The sequence below is a fragment of the Trachemys scripta genome, chromosome 9 (assembly GCF_013100865.1).
Source record: "Trachemys scripta elegans isolate TJP31775 chromosome 9, CAS_Tse_1.0, whole genome shotgun sequence".
Lineage (NCBI taxonomy): Eukaryota > Metazoa > Chordata > Testudines > Emydidae > Trachemys > Trachemys scripta.
This window is the reverse complement of record NC_048306.1, coordinates 89,674,698-89,693,753: the sequence shown is the minus strand read 5'-3', so window position 1 is coordinate 89,693,753 and position 19,056 is coordinate 89,674,698. Positions and strand designations below refer to the sequence as shown.

Sequence of the window (19,056 nt, the reverse complement as noted above, 5' to 3'; positions counted from 1 at the left end):
GTAGATTATGTACATTTAATAATCAACACTGCTTAGAAGGGAAGTTTATGCCTGATTTTTCTGAATTTGTACTGATCAACTTCAACATTACTGTGCCTGCAGCAAGTATTCTTACCTGTTGTTATCAGAGCAGCACTGGTATCACTGTAACGGGCTGATTCAAAATCAAAAGAAGAAGGTTCAGAGTCTCCTACTAAAATATTAGTCTCCTCTATCAAAGATGTTTCATTTATAAAGCTACACTGGTCCTTACTGTCCTTTCCCTGATGACTATGCCCATAGGTTACTTGCTGGACATAATCACAGGTGTTCATACAAGTCAGGTCATTCATATTTACATCTGTAGCATTTCCAGATCTCGCTCTTGTTCGTTGGAATTGGGATTTATTTTGGAGTCCAAGTTCTAGGAGTTGACTAATTGTGGATTTTGCAATTTGCTCTTTGCCACAAGAACCATATGTAGAGATATTAGTTTCTGTGTTAGTTAATTGGTCAACATAAGTTAAGCAAGTTGGTTCTTCACAATCTTGTGGCATGTTTGATATGTTATTTGTCCCTACAAGACGTTGACATGAGGCAAAAGTATCTTTCAAGGCTTCAAGATAAGTCGGCCTTACAGTGATCTCTCTGCTTTCCTTTGGAAAAAGGATCTTTTTTTGGAGATTTGATACTGTCCCTTTTCCAGGTTTGCTATTGCCTAGGTTTCCAGATGACTTAATGCTAGCTACCTTGTTTGTTTGCTGGAGACTTTCGACAGGATTCACACACTGCTTTGGAGTAACATTATCTGGAGGCTTATATTTGGTAAATGTGTATTTTTTCCTCATTTTCCTCCATGTTTGACTACTTCTACTGACATGACAGCAGCTGGCCTGGCCTCTACCTGGGTCTGAGCACCTCACTCCTATTCTGCTCCCTGCATAATTTGAAAGGGAGAAAGCCTGTAGTTAACTTGTCAGAACTGTAGCATAGCTAATTTTTTTTCTACTTCTGTAATTTGTAAAGAAAGAACACTGCTTTAAGCACTGGTAAGCTTGGTTAATCCTTTCTTTCAACTATACCTCCATTGGTAATGCTGGACTCTGGTGTGTTAGAAATATCCAGTAAAGACCCCATAGAAAGGGAATGCTCAGCTGATGGGCGTTTCCGAGGAGGGAATGGTGACATGTCAGTTTCTCTGGTGAGCTGTGCCAGGGTCTCTCTCAAGCGACGTCTCTTGCGATTGCTATTTGGGGTATTCAGAGAAAGTTGTGACACTGACTTTTTGAGTTCAGGACTCTCTGGCTGTAATTAGATATGAAAATTCAGTCACTGCCTCCAACTTGATTCTGTATAGACTACAGAAAAGAAAGATTACACAAGACAGTTGCCCCCATTTTGTTGTATGGTCAAACAAAATAATTGAAAGTTTTATACAGCAAACATGTTAATAGTTTAAGACACTACAGTCCCTTAGGTTATTGAACAGGATTTATTGAAAAAGGCCAATATGTATTTGTTTCCAGCTTTAAAAAAAAACTGTAAAGCATAACTGCAAGATCACCATGAAGTGACCACTAAGCAAAGTCCAAGTAAATCACATGTTTAAGTTTTAGTCTGAATACTTCAAGACAATTTAGGAATTTTAGAAATATACTATCATGAGTTATCAGCATCCAAATTAAGCCCTAATCCTGCCAATACTTACACACATGCTTAATTTTATTACTGTGAGTAATCCCATCAGTTTCAGAGGACAATTCACATTAATCAAGTTAAGTATTTGCAGGATGTGGGCTCTAATATGTTAGAGTCAACATATTACACTATTACTAAAGGTCAACATACCTTTTCAAATAAGTACATGGATTCTCCAGCTCTGGCATCCATCTGAATGCTTCCCCAGAACCACTATATGGGGAAAAGAAAGAGTCTTCTATAACAGATCAAAAGCTTGTATCAAGTTTTTGATCTATGATATTCAATATCATTTACATGTCTGAAAAAATCCTCAAAGTGTAACTATGCTCATTCAGAATATAATTGTTGCTTACATATTGAATGATTTAATAAATAGTCCAGTAGTAAGAATTTCTGTGTACACTAACCTCTTGCTTTACAACATAAAGTTTTTTTGGAGGCTCAAATGGGAGATCTTTTACTGTATTTTCTTCAACAACCAGATGTGTGCACCTGTCATCACTAACTGGCAAGTACTGCCCACCTAGAGTAAGAAAATAAATCAAATTAATTGAAGAACTAGGAATCTCGAGTTTTGGTAAGAGAGGATTTCATAGTAGTATCAAAGTTGGGGTAGAGTAATAAAGAAGGGGAGAAGATGCAAGATGAAGGGGGAGTTGGTCAGCAAATTGAGACAGCTGCATCCTGGGCACTCCCAGCACAAAGATAGTACCAGCAGACATTCTATTGCAGTACAACTTCAAGGGACAGCTTTGATAAGCCAACGTGTACTATTTATGTAGTGTGAATCTAGCCCTTCCCAGAGTTCACAAATTTGTGTTACGGTGACAGTTTAAAAAAAAAACAAAAACACTAGGATAGAGAACTCCTACTCTCCTGGAGCTCAGGGCCACCAGGGATTATTTTTTAAAAATATAGTGTGGAGAACATCTTTGAGAAGGTCTGAGAATGAGACTCCCATAAAGACATTGCTCCGAAAGAGCAAGCCAGAAATAGCTTGCCTAGACACAGCCATCACAAATTGGAAATTGTGTACATTGTAAAGCTAGCTGTACCATATGGGCTACAAGGACATTGAAAGAGGGAGACTCCTTGCCTCTGTCTTGATAAAGGCTTAGTTACTTGTATAATGTTTGCATGATAATAGCTAGTGCAGTTCTATAGAATATGAAACAAACTTTAGGCGCAAGATGCTATATATACACATAGCACTGTAAGAACAGACCTTAAACCAACTGAATCAGCCAAGTATTCTCATTACATTGTATTACATTATTGAAGGGAAACAAATATTTGGCTATAAGTTCTATACAAGTGATTTATTTTCTTGCAAATCCATTATAATAAAATTTGAGCGTACTACATGCTTCAAAAAGCAACAGAGGGTCCTGTGGCACCTTTGAGACTAACAGAAGTACTGGGAGCATAAGCTTTCGTGGGTAAGAACCTCACTTCTTCAGATGCAAGAATCTGAAGAAGTGAGGTTCTTACCCACGAAAGCTTATGCTCCCAGTACTTCTGGTAGTCTCAAAGGTGCCACAGGACCCTCTGTTGCTTTTTACAGATTCAGACTAACACGGCTACCCCTCTGATACTTGACTACATGCTTCAAGTAACACTTGAACAGATATTTGCATAATACAACTTTGAATCAGAAGAAGCTAAGCATACACATGGCACATTTTTCTAACCAACTTCCCAAAAAGTTAAATCTTGACCATTAGATGTGGAGGAGGGAAAAAGGTGGTGGTGGGGGAATTGTAGTAAAAGCCACAGTTTTGACATCACAGCATGGCAGAAGAAAAAAAAAAAAAAAAATACCTTACTTTGGTATGAAAAGTTTGGTTTTGCTACATGCTTTATGCCCCATGAGATCTAAAGTTAAATGTAGCTTTTTAAGTGGAAGACCTGTTCAAACCTCCCTGTGTGCAAAGAATCAGCATTTTAGTTTTAGACAGATTTAAGATAAAAATGCATTGCAAATGCAATCATTAACAATAACCTTGCATTTTTGTCATTTCTTCCATGTTAATTCTTTCATCATCGGAAAATCCAAGGAAACTTAACATGCAGTCCTGGAATGGGGGAACCTTGAACTCATTTCTGAATTCTTCATCAGCCGCACAGAAGTCACTTAAAAATAAATATTCATTAAAACAAGTTGTATATTTACAGTTACTCTTTACTATATAGAAGCTTACTTTATTATCATGGGGAAAAAAGTCTAAATTGGGGGGGTATTTTGGGGGGGGGGGCGGGAGAAGAGGGAACACTTACATTTCATTCCGTCTCTCCCAAGCCTTATAAATCCACTCAGCTTTCACAATAGGAGTTCCCAGACTCACAGCAAGCTAGAAGGAAAAGGAAGTCACTAGCTATGACAAGTGACCTCTCCATTTAAGTTCTTTCCAAACCTGGAGAAAGATTCCTGGCAACATTTCTGATTTGGAAAATAGGTATTGTAAAAAGGATGAAGTTACTCCTCTCAGAAACAGAATCACAGAAATGTAGGGCTGGAGGGACCTTGAGTGCTCATCTAGTCCATCCACACACACTGAGGCAGACCATCCTGGATAGATGTTTGTCTAAACTGTTCTTACAAAACCCCCAGTGACAGGGATTCCACGGCTTCCCTAGGTAACCTATTGCAGCCCTTAACTATCCTTACAGTTTGACAGCGTTCCCTAATATTTAGCCAAAGCCTCCCTTGATGTAAAGCAAGATATTATTTCTTGTCCTACTGTCAGTAGACCTGGAGAACAATTGATCACCATCCTTTTTGGAGCAGTCCTTAACATATTTGGAGACTTATGAGGGTCCCTCACCACTTGTCAACCCTCCCTTTCCCCCCCCAGTTTTTTTAAGTCTTTCTTCAGAGGTCACGTTCCCTAAATTTTTGCTCACTGTTGTTGCTCTCCTCTGGATGGTGTCTGTCTCACGCACACACACATCCGCATCTTTCTTAAAGTGTGGCAGCAAAACTGGACACAGTACTCCAGCTGAGGCGTCACCAGTGCCAAGTAAAGCAGGACAATTTACCTCCCAGGTCTTCATCCAACACTACAGCTAATACACCCATAATACTGGCCTTTTTCCCCCACAAGTGCATCATCGAAACAACAGTGTAGACATTCAGGCTTGGACTAGAGACGAGGCTCTGTGACAATCCTACAAAGGGGGTGGATCTCAACCCGAACCTCTACGCTGCAATTTTTAGCCCTGCCGCCCAGATCAGCTGACCACAGCCAGCTGCAGCTGTGCCACTGGCCTTCTATGGGTATGCCTACACTACAATAAAAGCATAACAAGTGCTCTGAAACCCCAACTGAGGTGGTCTCAGTTAACTTAATGTTAAGTACTTCATAAGAGACAAAATGCTTATTTTCAGAGGTCGTATTGGTCTGTAACAAAAGCCTTTAGACAAAAGGTTTAAAAAAAAAAAAAAAAGACACAGGCTGGTTCTTGATTCCAACAGCTAAACAATTACCACCCATTGTTTTTAAAAGCTTGACATCACAGAGGTAAAGATATGCTGAAATCTTTAATCCTTTGTACTTAGCCCATTTTCTTCATTACAAAAGATGCACTTTTGTAAAAAGCTGAACTAGAAGGTCCGATTTGAAGGGGGTCAATCTACACTGAGAGACTTTTTGAAGTGCTTGAAGCGCAAATTCAAGTTCACGTACTCTGAATTTGTCTCCTTGCGTAGAATTAGCCACCAGATGTGTAACTTTTGAACTGAAGTCCCTTCGAATAATTCCACCCATATGATGAACCAAGGTCACCAGCTTAACCTGAAGAGCAAGAGTCAGGAAGTAAGAGAATCATACACTTTTTGAAACTTACAGCTGTTAAAGAAGGGACAAAGGCAAGAGTTATATACCATACAAGTTACAGCGGAACTAAACTTAAAGCAAAGCTTTTACATGTTCATTTAACCTGTACTGGTGGAGTCATTTTTAAAACGAGACATGGTTGGCAAGCCATAAATGTTACCTGCCTTCGAAGTATTTAACATATATCAAATGTATTTTAAGGAAAACATCCAAGCCACCATTGCTGTTTTCACAGCTATACAGTTAGCAGTTCACAATACTTCACAATTATCTCACCCCCATCAAAATCAAAATTTACCTAGCAGCCCATAAAGCCACCAAACAAGATGACTCCCAAAATATAACAGCCCATTGTCATGCTGCCACTTCCGTCTTTGGATTCTGGGCTATTAAAACACAGAAATGAAGGCTAACATACTTGGCTGGGGGGAAAACCCCAGGAGTTTAGAACAAATTAATGGACTGCTCAATTTGAGTCTGGCAGGACATCAGAGTTAACTCCTAGCTGTTGGAAGATGGTCTTGGCTCTGTGCTTCATGCAGTTGCCAGCATCTCCAGCAGTACAGTTTGCCTTGATACCATGCCAGAACACTGATTCAGTAGTGGCTTATGATAGTAAGACACCAAGTGAATTATCAGTTGCTTCTTGTAAATATCAGTTTCCCATTTGACTACTGATCAGGAATGATGCTGCTTAGCTGTAGTTCGGACAAGATTACAGTACATGGTAGTGACACTCCAAATGCTCTGAACAGGATATCCAAGTTTTACTTGAGTGCACCCAAGAGCATGTACATGCTCCAACACAAGTGACAGGTCAAATTCTTAGGTGATCAACTCAATGCTGCCTAAGGGTTCAATCCCTCTCCCATGCAAGTCAGAGTCCCACGGTCTTCAACAGGAGCTGGAGAGAGTCTTAAGTAGACCCTAGAATCCTAAATCTGTACTCAAGAATATAAGCTTTAGTCACTGTTAGTGACTACATTGTACATTAGGGGTGATGTAACAGAAAACTACCTTGAACATAGTTACATGTAGATTAATCAGTCCAAGGGGAGGGGACAAGGGTGCAAGACAAAATAATCTTACTAGTTCTTCTTTCTTCCTGAATCCTGTAAAGCACAGCACCAGATTCAACATACTTGCACAGTACAATGGACGACATGAGAAAGGTAGAGGCTGAAATCAGATAATGATTTGTTACAGAAGTCAGAACCACAAGCTATTAAAAAAAAAGTTAAAAAAAACTTAAAACAGTAGCTCTACAGGATTTTAACTTTGTTAAAATGCACTGATACTGACTGGATACCAATTAACAAGGCTCATTGTTTTCTGGTATGTCTTGAAATAAGAACTGCCAGCATTTTGGTGAAATGATTGAAGTACGTCTGTATCCTCTGCTGAAACAGTGCTGTAAACTAGTTACAACTGTAACTTTGTCATAGGTGTCCTTATGTTTCCTATAAGATCATATTATACACTATTGTCCTGCAACAGAGTATTACCTCCCCAGCAATTAGTTTCTTCTGCACCATATAGCAACCACGCTGAACAGAAGTCCCTGGCACTAAAGCGGTCTTTACTCACTCACTGCAGTATTCCAATGCAGAGGAGCATTTCAGATAATTTATTAATTTCAAGTAAGTGTTAGTAATTAGCATCTGTATTTCCTTAAACCTCTTCCTGGTACAAAGTATTATTTGTGCACTTCTCCTGTCTGTCAAAAATTCTACTTTGAATATTCTTTTGTCAACATCAGACGTTTAGAGGTGATTAGAACACGATTATAAAATGCTTTCCATCTATGCCGGATACCCATTCTTGGGTGGTTCAAATGGTACTTAACATAGGCATCACTACGAGCAGTTTCAATAACTTTTTTTTTTTAAATATATAAAAAGAGTTAATTCAACTGGACTCCTCAGGACTTTAATTCCTAGTAGCTTTCCCTTTCTCAGAATAACCTGCAAATAGCAATAGAAGAGGGAGGGGTTTGTGTTGTCACCAAGACTCTTGAAAGTGTTAAGAAAAGGAAGCAACATATTTAAAAACCACCACACTATACATTACATTAATGCCTTGTCTACACTAGAAAGTTATACTGCTTTAACCATCCTAGGTGCTACAAGTAATAATGTACTGGTATAGTTAAAGCAGTACAATCCCTCTAGTGTGGATGCACTTATAAGCATCTCTCATGCCAGTGTAAGTATACCTATTACTGTACATGAAAAGGAATAAACTATATGGTATAAGGCACTTTTATACCAGCTTAACTGCATCTACACCAGGACTTTTACTGGGGTGACTATTTTCATTAAAAACTTCACACCACTAACCAAACCAAGTATAGACCAGGTCTAATATCTTCCCAGAGAAATGCTGGAAAGTGTATCCCATGCAGTGGGGAAGAGAAGTAATTTGTGAACATAACTGACAGGCTTGAGCTACTTCTGCACATTGGCTTGGCAGTTGTAGGCCACTCACACTGCAGAAGTGCTGAGCAACAACAAATCCCAAGTCAAGTTAGAGCCAGGGGTGCTTACTTAAAATTAAAAAAAAAAAAAAAAAAAAAAAAGGGCCATTTAAGTGTGTGGTGAAACACTGACATGTGAATGACCAGAATTCTGCACTGAGAGAGACTGATACAGCTTTCAGCACTTCCTCCAGTTCAGAAGAATTTAGAGATTCAGAATAGCTGTGTCATCACAATACAACAGTGGTTCTCAAACTTCTGTACTGGTGACCCCTTTCACATAGCAAGCCCCTGAGTGTGACCCCCCCGCCCCCTTGTAAATTAAAAACACATTTTTGTATATTTAACACCATTATAAATGCTGGAGGTGATGTGGGGTTTGGGGTGGAGTCCCGACCCCCAGTTTGAGAACCCCTGCAATAGAAGATCTTCATCTATGTAAATGATAAAGAGAGCTATATTGCAATTTAAATGAAATGTCTACCACAGGAAGAATGTAGTCACACTCCTCGTGTTAGTATTATTGACAACACATGTAAATGTCCATCTAAAAATAAAAGTAAAAGAATAGGTCATTTGCTTTCACCTGAATACTTACCTCTCCTTTTTGAGCACAATGAAGTACTATTGGAGGTCCAAGAACACGACAGTCAAACTTGCACAAGTTCTCCAAGATGGAATCTTGAAAGTCTGCTACAACGAAGACTGTCTCAAATTCTGGAGACTCAGAATCCCCAAACTCTTCCACTGATTCCATCTTTATATAGGGCACTTTAATTTCCTTTATTTTAATATTGTGTGAAAAAATTAAAGTGTCAATTCATGCTACGTACATAGTAAATGAATGTCATTCTTAGATGATTTTTATCTTGAAGTGTTAAAGAAATTTAGTATCAAAGACAACTTTACAGCTTTCACTAGTGTTCCAAAAAGTTACATATCCTGTTTAAAGATCTACAAAGAGGTGATTTTTATATTTCTAGCACTGAACTAGTGATGATCTAGGTTTCTAAAATGATTTCTGATTCCAAATTTAAGGAATTGTTTAAGAGTCCAAAGTAGGTGTTTTAATATTGTTTTACCTCTCTTTAGGGTATTTCCTCAGTCTTTGGGGGTCACATTGACAATACAAGAAGAGTACAAGACCAAATAATATTTTGTTACATTAACTCAATTGGATACAATTGTTCTTGTACAACAGAAAACTGAATCTTTTCCTTCAGGGCATCTGAATTTAATTATGTATTTCGGACTAAATGTATGTATTTTGGACTAATGCATTTTTCAATAAAAATAGCAATTTAAAGTTGTAACTGCAGACCGAGAGATTCCATAAAGAAATGTTTCATGCTGCATGAAATTAGACTTTATATTTCAGAAGGTTTAATTACAGACTACTCTGAATCTGGAGGCCTTAGGTCCAAACTCCATTTTCTAGAATCCTTCACATGAAGAAAACAACTTAATCCTTACAGAACTGTTCATGCACCAATCTTAAATTGCAGCTTTCACACTGTTGAATCAGGAAAGCCATTTAACTGATTATGAAGCTAGTTCATAGCAGAAACTTACAAAAGTCTAAGTGTGCATTTGGCACATAGCAAAGAAGTGTGCATTTGGCATTACATACATCCTCCGAGAGTTCCATATGCAAGTATGGAACACATTAAGTACACCAAATATGTTAGTTCAGGGATTCAGAACAGACATTTAAGCAAATTGCATGGTTTCAAATTTAAATACAAGTTTCTACTCAACTAGCTTCAAACTACACCATAGGAAACATTGTTTATTGTGCCTTCATCACACCCGAATATCAGAAATCATGAAGGTTAAGTGTTTGTGCACTCCAGTCCCAGTGAAGTGCAACATGCTGCATGCAATCATATACGCATAGATGCCTGACATACCATATGAATTATACTTTTTATTAGTTTTTCTTCTGATTTACCAGGACTAGTTTCCTTTATCTTTATAACTGGGACTTCCATTATCTTAATGGTCTGTGGAAGAGGAGAACTTTGGTATGAGATTACATTACTTACATGAAGTTTGTCAAAACAATATTATTATGATGACTGCTTTATGTTCAAGCCACATACCTCCAAGGCTTTCAAGAGTTCCTCGCGTTTCCCAGCTTCCTGAACTAAAACCACTCTGGTTTCAATCTGAGGCATTTCCTCTGTTCAGGAGGGGAAAAAGTTGCAATATTCATATCCAATAGAAAAATCTAATCTTAATGTTAAACAAAGCCATAACGTAGAGAAACATGCTAATTACACTGGTATCTTGCCAAGATCCATAGTCCTCTCTCAAAAAAGTATTATTTACAAAGAATACTTCAACTCTGAAGACTGGATGCTGCCACAACAAGCTTCTTTAAGCCAAGCTTGCAGCTGATGGATTACACAGTGCATCAGTCACAGAAATGTAGGTTTGGAAGGGACCTCAAGAGGTCATCTAGTTCAGCCCCACATGCTGAGGCAGGATTAAGTAAACCTAGACCATCACTGACAAGTGTTTGTCTAACCTGTTCTTAAAACCCTCCAATGACAGGGATTCCACAACCTCTCCTGGAAGCCTATTCTTGTGCTTAACTATCATCCCTACAGTTTAGATATTACCACACACACACAAAAAAAAAAAAAAAAAAAAAAAAAATCCTATCTAAATCTGCTTTGCTACAGATTAAACCTATTACTTCTTGCCTCTAGACAAAGTTGCAGCCAGGCCACAGAAATAACCCAACGAATTTCAGACATACAAATGCACACCTGTGAACAATTAATAGCATGTGCAACACTAGTTTACTTAACCTTTCCCCATCAAAGGGGACCACTGACAAACACCTGTCAGGGATGGTCTAGTCTAGAGACTACTTAGTCCTGTCTCAATGCAAGGGACTGGATGAGATGACCTACTGAGCTCCTTTCTAGTCCCACATTTCTATGGTTCTATGATTGACACTTTTTAGCAATAGATGGGTACTGAACAGACAGGCCTGTAGTCAAAGGAAAAAATACATCATTCCTTCGACTAATTAACAAAAGAATTGTTTTTTGTTTTTTTTAAAAACACACACCTATACTGTCTAGTTTAGGTCAACAGCCTCTGTAGTAAGAATTTTTACTATAGTTTGATGAATTCACAAAAAGTTAAAGTAGTGGCATGAATTTAACCAGGCATTTTGTGGATACATGTTCTCCAAGCTTTTCCAAAAAGCTCTGCTAGTGTTCTTCACAAACATGGACGACTATGTCATGGCCTATTGAGTGGAAACCATCAACTGTTATTTTGTCATGCGAAACAAGGAAGGGAGACTGGGATGGAATATTTACTTTGAACCTAGATCAAAAGAGGTATTAATACAGATACTGTATATTTAGAGCCACTGCAAGTGACAATCACCACAAGTCACTAACAATCTTTTGACTGAATTGCAAGAGCCTCAGCTTCCAAAATGAAGAATTACCCTGCTTTTAATTTTACAGATATCCTCTAAATTAGAGGTTTGGGGTGAATGAAGTATTCAGGTAGAGACATCCATGCTGGAAATACCAAGAGAAAGAGGATAAAATCAAATACAGAGGAAAACTACATTATTTTGTGGGAAATAGAATATACTTTAATTTCTAAAAAGTCTCTTGGGGGTGGTAGTGTCATAAACAGATAGTTAAGGGTTAAGAAGTTCACCCAGCCTAGCTGACACCTGACCAGAGGAACTAATGGGGGGACAAAATGTTTCAAAAGGAAGGAGGGAAGTTCCCTTTGTCTGGGTCAGCTTCAGTTTTGGCCGGAGTGGAAAAGATCAAGGAATAAGCTCTTAGAGTAGTGAGTATTAGAAAAGGAATAAACAGATTGTTTATTTTCTTTTTGTAACTTGTCTTGGCATTAGGTGAATAATCAAATTGGGTATTCTTTTATGTAACTAAGTTTTGCCCAGGGGAATATCCTCTGTGTTTTGAATCTGTTTTCTGAGAGAGTAGCTGGTATGCTAATCTCTCCGAGAGGTTTGTCTTTCACCTTTCTTTCTAAGAACCTGATTGATTTTTCCTTGTTTTAAGATCCAAGGGGATTGGATCTGGACTCACCAGGAATTGGTGGGGAAAAGGAGGAAGGATGGTTAAATTCTCCTTGTGTTAAGATCCAAGGGTTTGGATCGGTGTTCACCAGGAAATTGGTGAAGAAGTCTCTCAAGGCTACCCAGGGAAAGGAGTTAGAACTTGGGAGTGGTGGCAGCAAGACCAGATCTAAGTTGGTAATTGAGCTTAGGGGTTCACATGCAGGTCCCCATATCTGTACTCTAAAGTTCAGAGTGGGGGTGAAACCTGTGACAGGAGGATGAGGGGGGAAGACAGGGGGTAAGACTGGTTTGTATGATTCGGGAGATTAGTAATCAATGTAGATCTTTCCAGATGTAGATTACTAGTTCAAATCTATAGACATCGGTAGAGACCAAAAAGCCACCCATCTCGTGGTTCTTCACAGGCCTATGAAGCAAGTTGGTGATCAATGCCTATTCTTAGTAAAAAAGTGTCCACATCATAAAGCCACCACTATGACTGGATTGATTCTTGGTTGGTACTTTGTGCAATGAGCAAGCATGAAGAATCAACTACTTTCACCTGTACAGTTCTATCCCTTTCTAACAGCTATGGAGAAGGCAGAAACACTACTGTTGGTTCAGTACCCACTTTGTGGCTGTACAAAGGACTTCAGGCTATTGACACCTTCCCATTTAAAAATAAAAACAAAATAAATATATCTTCCAAGAAACAATATTCAAACAAATGTGACAGTATTGAAAAAGGCTTTTCCTGTTACCTTCAACATCTGAAGCCAATCCAATAAATATATTCTCCTTGGAAGTTTCTATAATTTTTGAATCAAGAACAGAAGAATCTCCCAAAAGACTCCTTCCAGTGTCAGTCACTAGCATACTGCTGTCAGTCATGATCAAGTCCGTGTTTCTCTCTTCAGCAGCTGCAAAATAAGTACCCAAAATAAGTTTAACCTGAACAGTATATATTAAAAAAAAGTCCATAAAAAATCCTGTGGAAAGGTAGATAGTAGTTTTAATATTTAGAAGTCTAAAACTAACTTAACAAATCCTACTTACATGCGTAGTATCCTCTCAGCCTAGAACTATTTTAAGAGTCAGAGAGTTTATACAAACAACTATCACAGAAATAGTTTCTACAGGTAATTCACAATAGTTTATTTTTGAGGAAAACTATATGAAGACAGGGCATTTTGATAGCTAGGGATATGGGAGTAAAAAGCCCAGTGTTCCCTTAAAAAAAAAAAAGTCAGCTTTAAGTATTTATTTTGATCCAGGATCTCAAGAAATTGCTTGCTTACTCCAGATAGGAATTTTGGTCTGAAAGAGGTTCAGGAAGCTGGATTAACCACATTATTTGCATTTAATTTCAGAGAAGTTCACACTAAAAAGAGATGGCTTTGCATACATTTTCCAAAGGTGAAAGTTTGAAGAAAGAAGATTGTGGTACACAGGCCACTAGACTTCAGATTTCCCACAAGCATTGACCAGATTTGTCTAGCTTACTATTGGAGTTCCTCAGGCCTGTCTTGCTGGGCAATTCCACTGATGCAGTCCTTATCACAGACAGAGAGAAAGGGTTCCTTGCCATCACCAGAAAGAATCATGGAGGTACCAAGTGCATTATCTACATACAGAATTATAAAGTATTATAAAAAAGTACTAATAAAGTACTCAGTGCAGCATTTAAATACAAAATTCTCCAGTTATCTGACATGGGGGTATGTAATCAGTGAATTTACAGGATGGCAACAGGCAAAGCAGCAACATAAATTTCCCAGTGCTAGACAGTAAACTTTCATCCTGTGGAATCAGTAAGAGTAGACTGTTGAACATTAGTACCCATTCACAGAGTTCATTGTCCTACACTAAGGGATCCTTTGACTCTTTGTCTGCACAATATGTTCCTCCGTCTTCTGAGAAGCTGCTTGAACAATTGTGAACTTCAGAAAAGGAGCTATCCCTGTCTCACCTCCCTTCACACTCCCACCAGACTAAGAAATTGACTAGAGAGCCAGGTCCACTTACCTGAAGCATTAATTCAGTTGGCCAGGATTCTCCTGACTAGGAAGAACCATGTTTTTGTAAGTGGGTTTGGAAATATGCAATTCCTGTGATCCGTCATGCAACTTAAAGTATTCGAACAGTGGTATGAGGGAACGTGAAACAGTATGAAAAAAAGTTTCAGATACCATGGTACGTGTACTATATAAAATCAAGGAGAAAGTGCTAAGTATCTTTTTGCAGATCTTCTCTCCTCCTTATGCTCCCAAATGTACTATGCTTTTATTATTTTAAGGAAAGACATCTGCAAAGTGTTACTCATGGATAACCCTACAATTCACTGTGCTCAAAAGGGATACATATTTTTGCTTACAACACAAACAAAACCTTGTAAAATACAATGCCCTTTAAAAATAGTAGTCTTTGAAGTCACAAGTTAAAACACTGCATGGGAGAGGACACAGAAATTCCAGGAATTTGGCGTATGGGCAGGGAATGCAATGCCTAATCAATTAAGTAACAAATACCAACATTATTTTACAGAAAACAAGGTTGATCTTGCATTATATACTGACATAGGCCTAGTCTACCCTACAGACCTATAGTCTGTATAACTACATCACTCAAGGGAGTGAAAAATGCCACACCCTTGAGCAATGCATTTATACCGACCTAAATCCACATGTAGACAGCGCTAAGTCAATGGGGGAGCTTCTCTCACTAACATACCTGTGACCTCTCGGGGAGGTGGATTAACTACACTGATGGGAGAATTTGCCCATCAGTGTAGGAATGTCTTCACTAAACACAGTGCAGATGCACTGCTCTGGCACTGTGTGTTCTTTACCCTAAAGGCTTGTCTGCACATAAGAATTGCCATACTGGTTCAGACCAATGGATCTAGCCCAGTATCCCATCTCTGATAGCAGCCAGTAACAGAGCTTCAGGGAGACGAGTACAGAACAGGACAGTTGGAGTGATCAACCGGTCTTCCCCTCCCAGCTTCTGGCAGTCAGAGGTTTAGGGCATGAGGTTGCATCTCTGACCATCTTGGTTAATAGCTATTGATGGCCCTATCCTCCATTAACTCATCTAGTTCTTTTTTGAACTCAGTTATACTTTTGGTCACCACAACATCCCATGGCAATGAGTTGCCAACGTTAATTGTGCATTGTCTGAAAAATTATTTCCTTTTCTTTGTATTAAACCTGCTACCTATTAATGTCATTGGGTGACCCCTGGTTTTTGTATTGTGGGAAAAAGTAAATAACACTTCTCTATTCATGTTTTCCCCCACCTGTCACAATTTTATAGCCCTATCATATCCCCACCCCCAGTCATCTCTTTTCCAAGATTCTTGCATCTGAAGAAGTGAGGTTCTTACCCACGAAAGCTTATGGTCCCAATACTTCTGTTAGTCTTAAAGGTGCCACAGGACCCTCAGTTACTTTTTCCAAGATTGACGCCCCTAACCCTTTTAATCTCTCTTCATATGGAAGCCATTCCATACCTGTGATCATCTTTGTTGGCCTTCTCTGAACCTTTTCCACTTCCATTATATCAATTTTGAGATGGGGTGACCAAAACGGGACACAGTATTCAAGGTGTGGGAGCAACATCGATTTATATAGTGGCATTATAATATTTGTCTCATTTTCTATCCCTTTCTTAATAGTGCCCAACATTCTCTTAGCCTTTTTGACAGCTACTGTGCACTGAGCAAAAGTTTTCAGAGAACTATCCACAATGACTCTAAGATCTCTTTCTTGAATGGTAACAGGTAATTTAGACCCCACCATTATATATATGGGTCACTGGGATTATTTTTTCCAACAGGCATTACTCTGAATGTATCAGTGTTGAATGTCATCTGCCATTTTGGGGTCCAATCACCCAGTTTTGAGAGATGCCCCTGCAACTCTTCAGATTCAGCCTTGGATTTACTTATCTGCAACTTTACCAATGTACTGTTCATTCCCTTTTCCAGATCATTAGCAAATATATTGAATAGCACAGATCCCAGTACAGATCCCTGGAAAACCTCACTGTTTGCCACTCTTCATTGTGAAATCTGACCATTTATTCCTAACCTTTGTTTCCTATCTTTTAGGCAGTTACTGATCCATGAGAGGACCTTCCCTGTTAACCCATAGCTACTTAGTTTCCTTAAAACCTTTGATGAGGGACTCTGTCAAAAGCTTTCTGAAAATCCAAATACACTTTAAGAACGGACCACCCTTATCCACATGCTTGTGAACACCCACAAAGAATACAAATAGACTGAGGCTTGACTTCCCTTTACAAAAGCCCTGTTGACTTTTCCCCAACAAGTCACTTTTACCTACGTATCTGATAATTCTGCTCTTTACTATATAGTTCTTGTAAATAGCCAGCAGTTCAGAAGGACCCTATTCTTGCACAAAGGTCTTAAATATTTTACAAACATTAAGTTCCCCAGACATACCACAGTATGGTAGGCAAGAATTACACAAGTTAAACAAAGTATCAAATAAAGAGGAGGATGTGACGCCCTTGAGTTAGAAATGCAGAACAAAAAAGTCTATTAGAGCAGTATTTAAAACAATGGGGCGGGGGGGGTGGCAACCTGCCATTAATGGTCACATGGAGACCTTGCCCTAGTAACATGCATGCAAGTGTAAACATTCAAAAATGTACTAATACAAGCAAGTAGCAGGGTCTTTGTCCGCTTAATAAAAGCTACACACTGTGCATCCCCATTTTAAAGAGCTCGCTTTTCTGTATATTTTTTGCAGTCATGTATATACAAAAATAAAAAGTCTCATTCTAGGTTTTGAAACAGCCCTGAAATACTGGGCAAAAGAGAACAGGAGCGTATAACTAAGGTGACAAGAAAAATAAAGCCGCCAACATGCAGAAGATATACACACACATTCCGCCCGCCCCCCCCATGACCCCCCCTAAGGTTACTATGAGGCTGTTTGGGGGAAGCACCTTCGCTGATGTGGGGTATTTGGCAGCTCTGTCAAGGGCGCTGGTCAGTTTCCCCGCTCACGGGGGGGCAGAGGAGCTATTGTTCAGGGGGGCTGTGTAACGCCACCCGCCTGCAGGGAGATCTCCCGGCAGGTGCAGGCCCAGCCAGGGGCTGCGCTCAGGCCGAGGGGCGAAGCCGATCTTGTCCCTTTACGGCCCCCGGGAGTTAATCGCTGGACAGGACGGTAACGAGCGATAAAAGACCGCTCGCCAGGGCTAGCGTCGAGCCCGCTGGGAGACAGGGGCCGGCGGGAGCAGGCTGCGCACTGCGCGGCCCGGGGGTCGGCTGGTTTCCGGCTCAGCCCCCGCCCGGCCCCGCCGCGCCGTAGCCCACCCAGCCCCCTTCCTTCTCCTCTCGCACCGCCCGGCCCGGTCCGCTCCTCACCGTCAAAACCGCACCCGGCACACCCTCCCAGGCACCATGAGCGGCCGCCGCCGACCCCAATTCAAAAAGCGAGCCGCCGCTCTAAGCGAGTCGCCCATTGGATGCCAGGCGGCGTCAGCGCAGGCGTCCCTATGAAAGCCGGTTTCCCATTAGCCCTTCGCGGGATTGGCATCACGAGGTCCCGCCCTCCCTCACTTCGCTCTTTGAAAAGGGCTTGTTGTCCTGCCTTCTGCCATTGGGCCTTGCCCGTGCGGCTCGTTGCAAAGCGGTCTCCCATTGGCCGAGCGGGATTCCCTAATCCCTAGGTGTGTGCCTGCCTTTCGCCCAGACATAGGTCACAGGGGCTGAGCTCACCTGGGCTCTGATTGGCTGCTGGCGGTTTTCAAATGAGTCCAACAGCAAGATGGAGAGAGAGAGAGACCCGGATGTAGCTGCAGTTGCCTGACCTAGCGCCCGAAGGGCCGCAAGGGGGACTCCGCAGCCTGGGCAGCGGCACAAGGCTGCTCTCGAGGCCGGCGTCTAGGAGCCCCTCCCTGCTCCCCGGCGCCGCTACCCCCCAAAACACACCGGCACCGCCCATCGCCCCCGCCCCTGCAGCTACCAGCCACTGTGCCCAGCTCTACCATGGGCCCAGCGCCGCTGCCCCCTACGCAGCCGTGGCGCTGCGGCCCCTGCCGAGCCCCCCAGGTCATGGCAACCCCGTTAAGACATGACGTTACAGCGGTGTCAGAGGTGAAAGTGAGCGGGTACCGCGTACCAGCGAGAGCCGGTACACAGCCAACCCTACCGGCAGGGGGCAGCTCCCCCACCCACCGATTTAAAGCCGCAGCCGGAGCCCCGGGCCCTTTACATCGCCGCCAGAGCCCTGCTGCCGGGGCCCTGGGGTAGCAGCAGCAGCCCGGGGCTCTGGCGGTGATTTAAAGGGCCCGGGGCTCCGGCTACCGCAGCAGAGCCCTGGGCCATTTAAATCACCACCGGAGCCCCTGGGGTAGCGGCGGCGGCCGGGGGCTCCAGCGGTGATTAAAGGGTCCGGGGTTCCGCTGCGGTAGAGGTGGCCAGAGCCCGGGGCCTTTTAAATCCCCGCCAGAGCCCTGCTGCCGGGGCCCTGGGGTAACAGCGGTGGCCCAGGGCTCTGGCGGTGATTTAAAGGCCATGGGGCTCCCGGCCGCCGCTACGTGGAGTTTTGACCCACAAAAGCTTATGCCCAAATAAATCTGTTAGTCTTTAAGGTGCCACCGGACTCCTCACTCTTTATCCACAAAAACAACAACACAGCTGCCTCTGTGATACTTTTTACCTGACTGTGTTTTGTAGCCATTAAGATTTATGGTAAAATATGTATTTTCCCAGCTGTAGCTAGCTCAGCCCAGCTAGAAGGAAAACAATTTCTATTCATTAGGATTTGTAGTCTCAGGCTTGGTCTACACTACCCGCCCCAATTCGAACTAAGGTACGCAACTTCAGCTACGTGAATAACGTAGCTGAAGTCGAAGTACCTTAGTTCGAACTTACCTTGGTCCACACGCGGCAGGCAGGCTCCCCCGTCGACTCCGCGGTACTCCTCTCGCCGAGCTGGAGTACCGCAGTCGACGGCAAGCACTTC

At 41.4% G+C, this 19,056-nt stretch overlaps 1 protein-coding gene across 5 annotated transcripts in view; it reads right to left on the bottom strand.

Moving 5' to 3' along the window:
* ECT2 (epithelial cell transforming 2) overlaps positions 1–17,546 on the bottom strand; it is a 50,694-nt gene extending 33,148 nt beyond the window's left edge. For 2 of the 5 annotated variants that reach the window (XM_034782207.1, XM_034782211.1), the window contains exons 1-13: positions 17,454–17,545; positions 13,559–13,679; positions 12,817–12,975; positions 10,095–10,174; positions 9,903–9,995; positions 8,591–8,773; positions 6,606–6,695; positions 5,367–5,474; positions 3,958–4,031; positions 3,683–3,813; positions 2,088–2,203; positions 1,828–1,890; positions 1,062–1,284 (exon numbers count right to left, since the gene is read on the bottom strand). In XM_034782207.1, the coding sequence (XP_034638098.1) occupies positions 1,062–1,284; positions 1,828–1,890; positions 2,088–2,203; positions 3,683–3,813; positions 3,958–4,031; positions 5,367–5,474; positions 6,606–6,695; positions 8,591–8,773; positions 9,903–9,995; positions 10,095–10,174; positions 12,817–12,975; positions 13,559–13,643 (1,405 nt within the window). In that variant the 5' untranslated portion in view covers positions 13,644–13,679; positions 17,454–17,545. Of the gene's footprint in view, positions 1–1,061; positions 1,285–1,827; positions 1,891–2,087; positions 2,204–3,682; positions 3,814–3,957; positions 4,032–5,366; positions 5,475–6,605; positions 6,696–8,590; positions 8,774–9,902; positions 9,996–10,094; positions 10,175–12,816; positions 12,976–13,460; positions 13,528–13,558; positions 13,680–17,453 lie in introns of those variants that run through there. The other 3 variants (XM_034782209.1, XM_034782208.1, XM_034782210.1) reach the window with 3 other exon arrangements.
* Between the last annotated feature and the right edge of the window lie 1,510 nt (positions 17,547–19,056).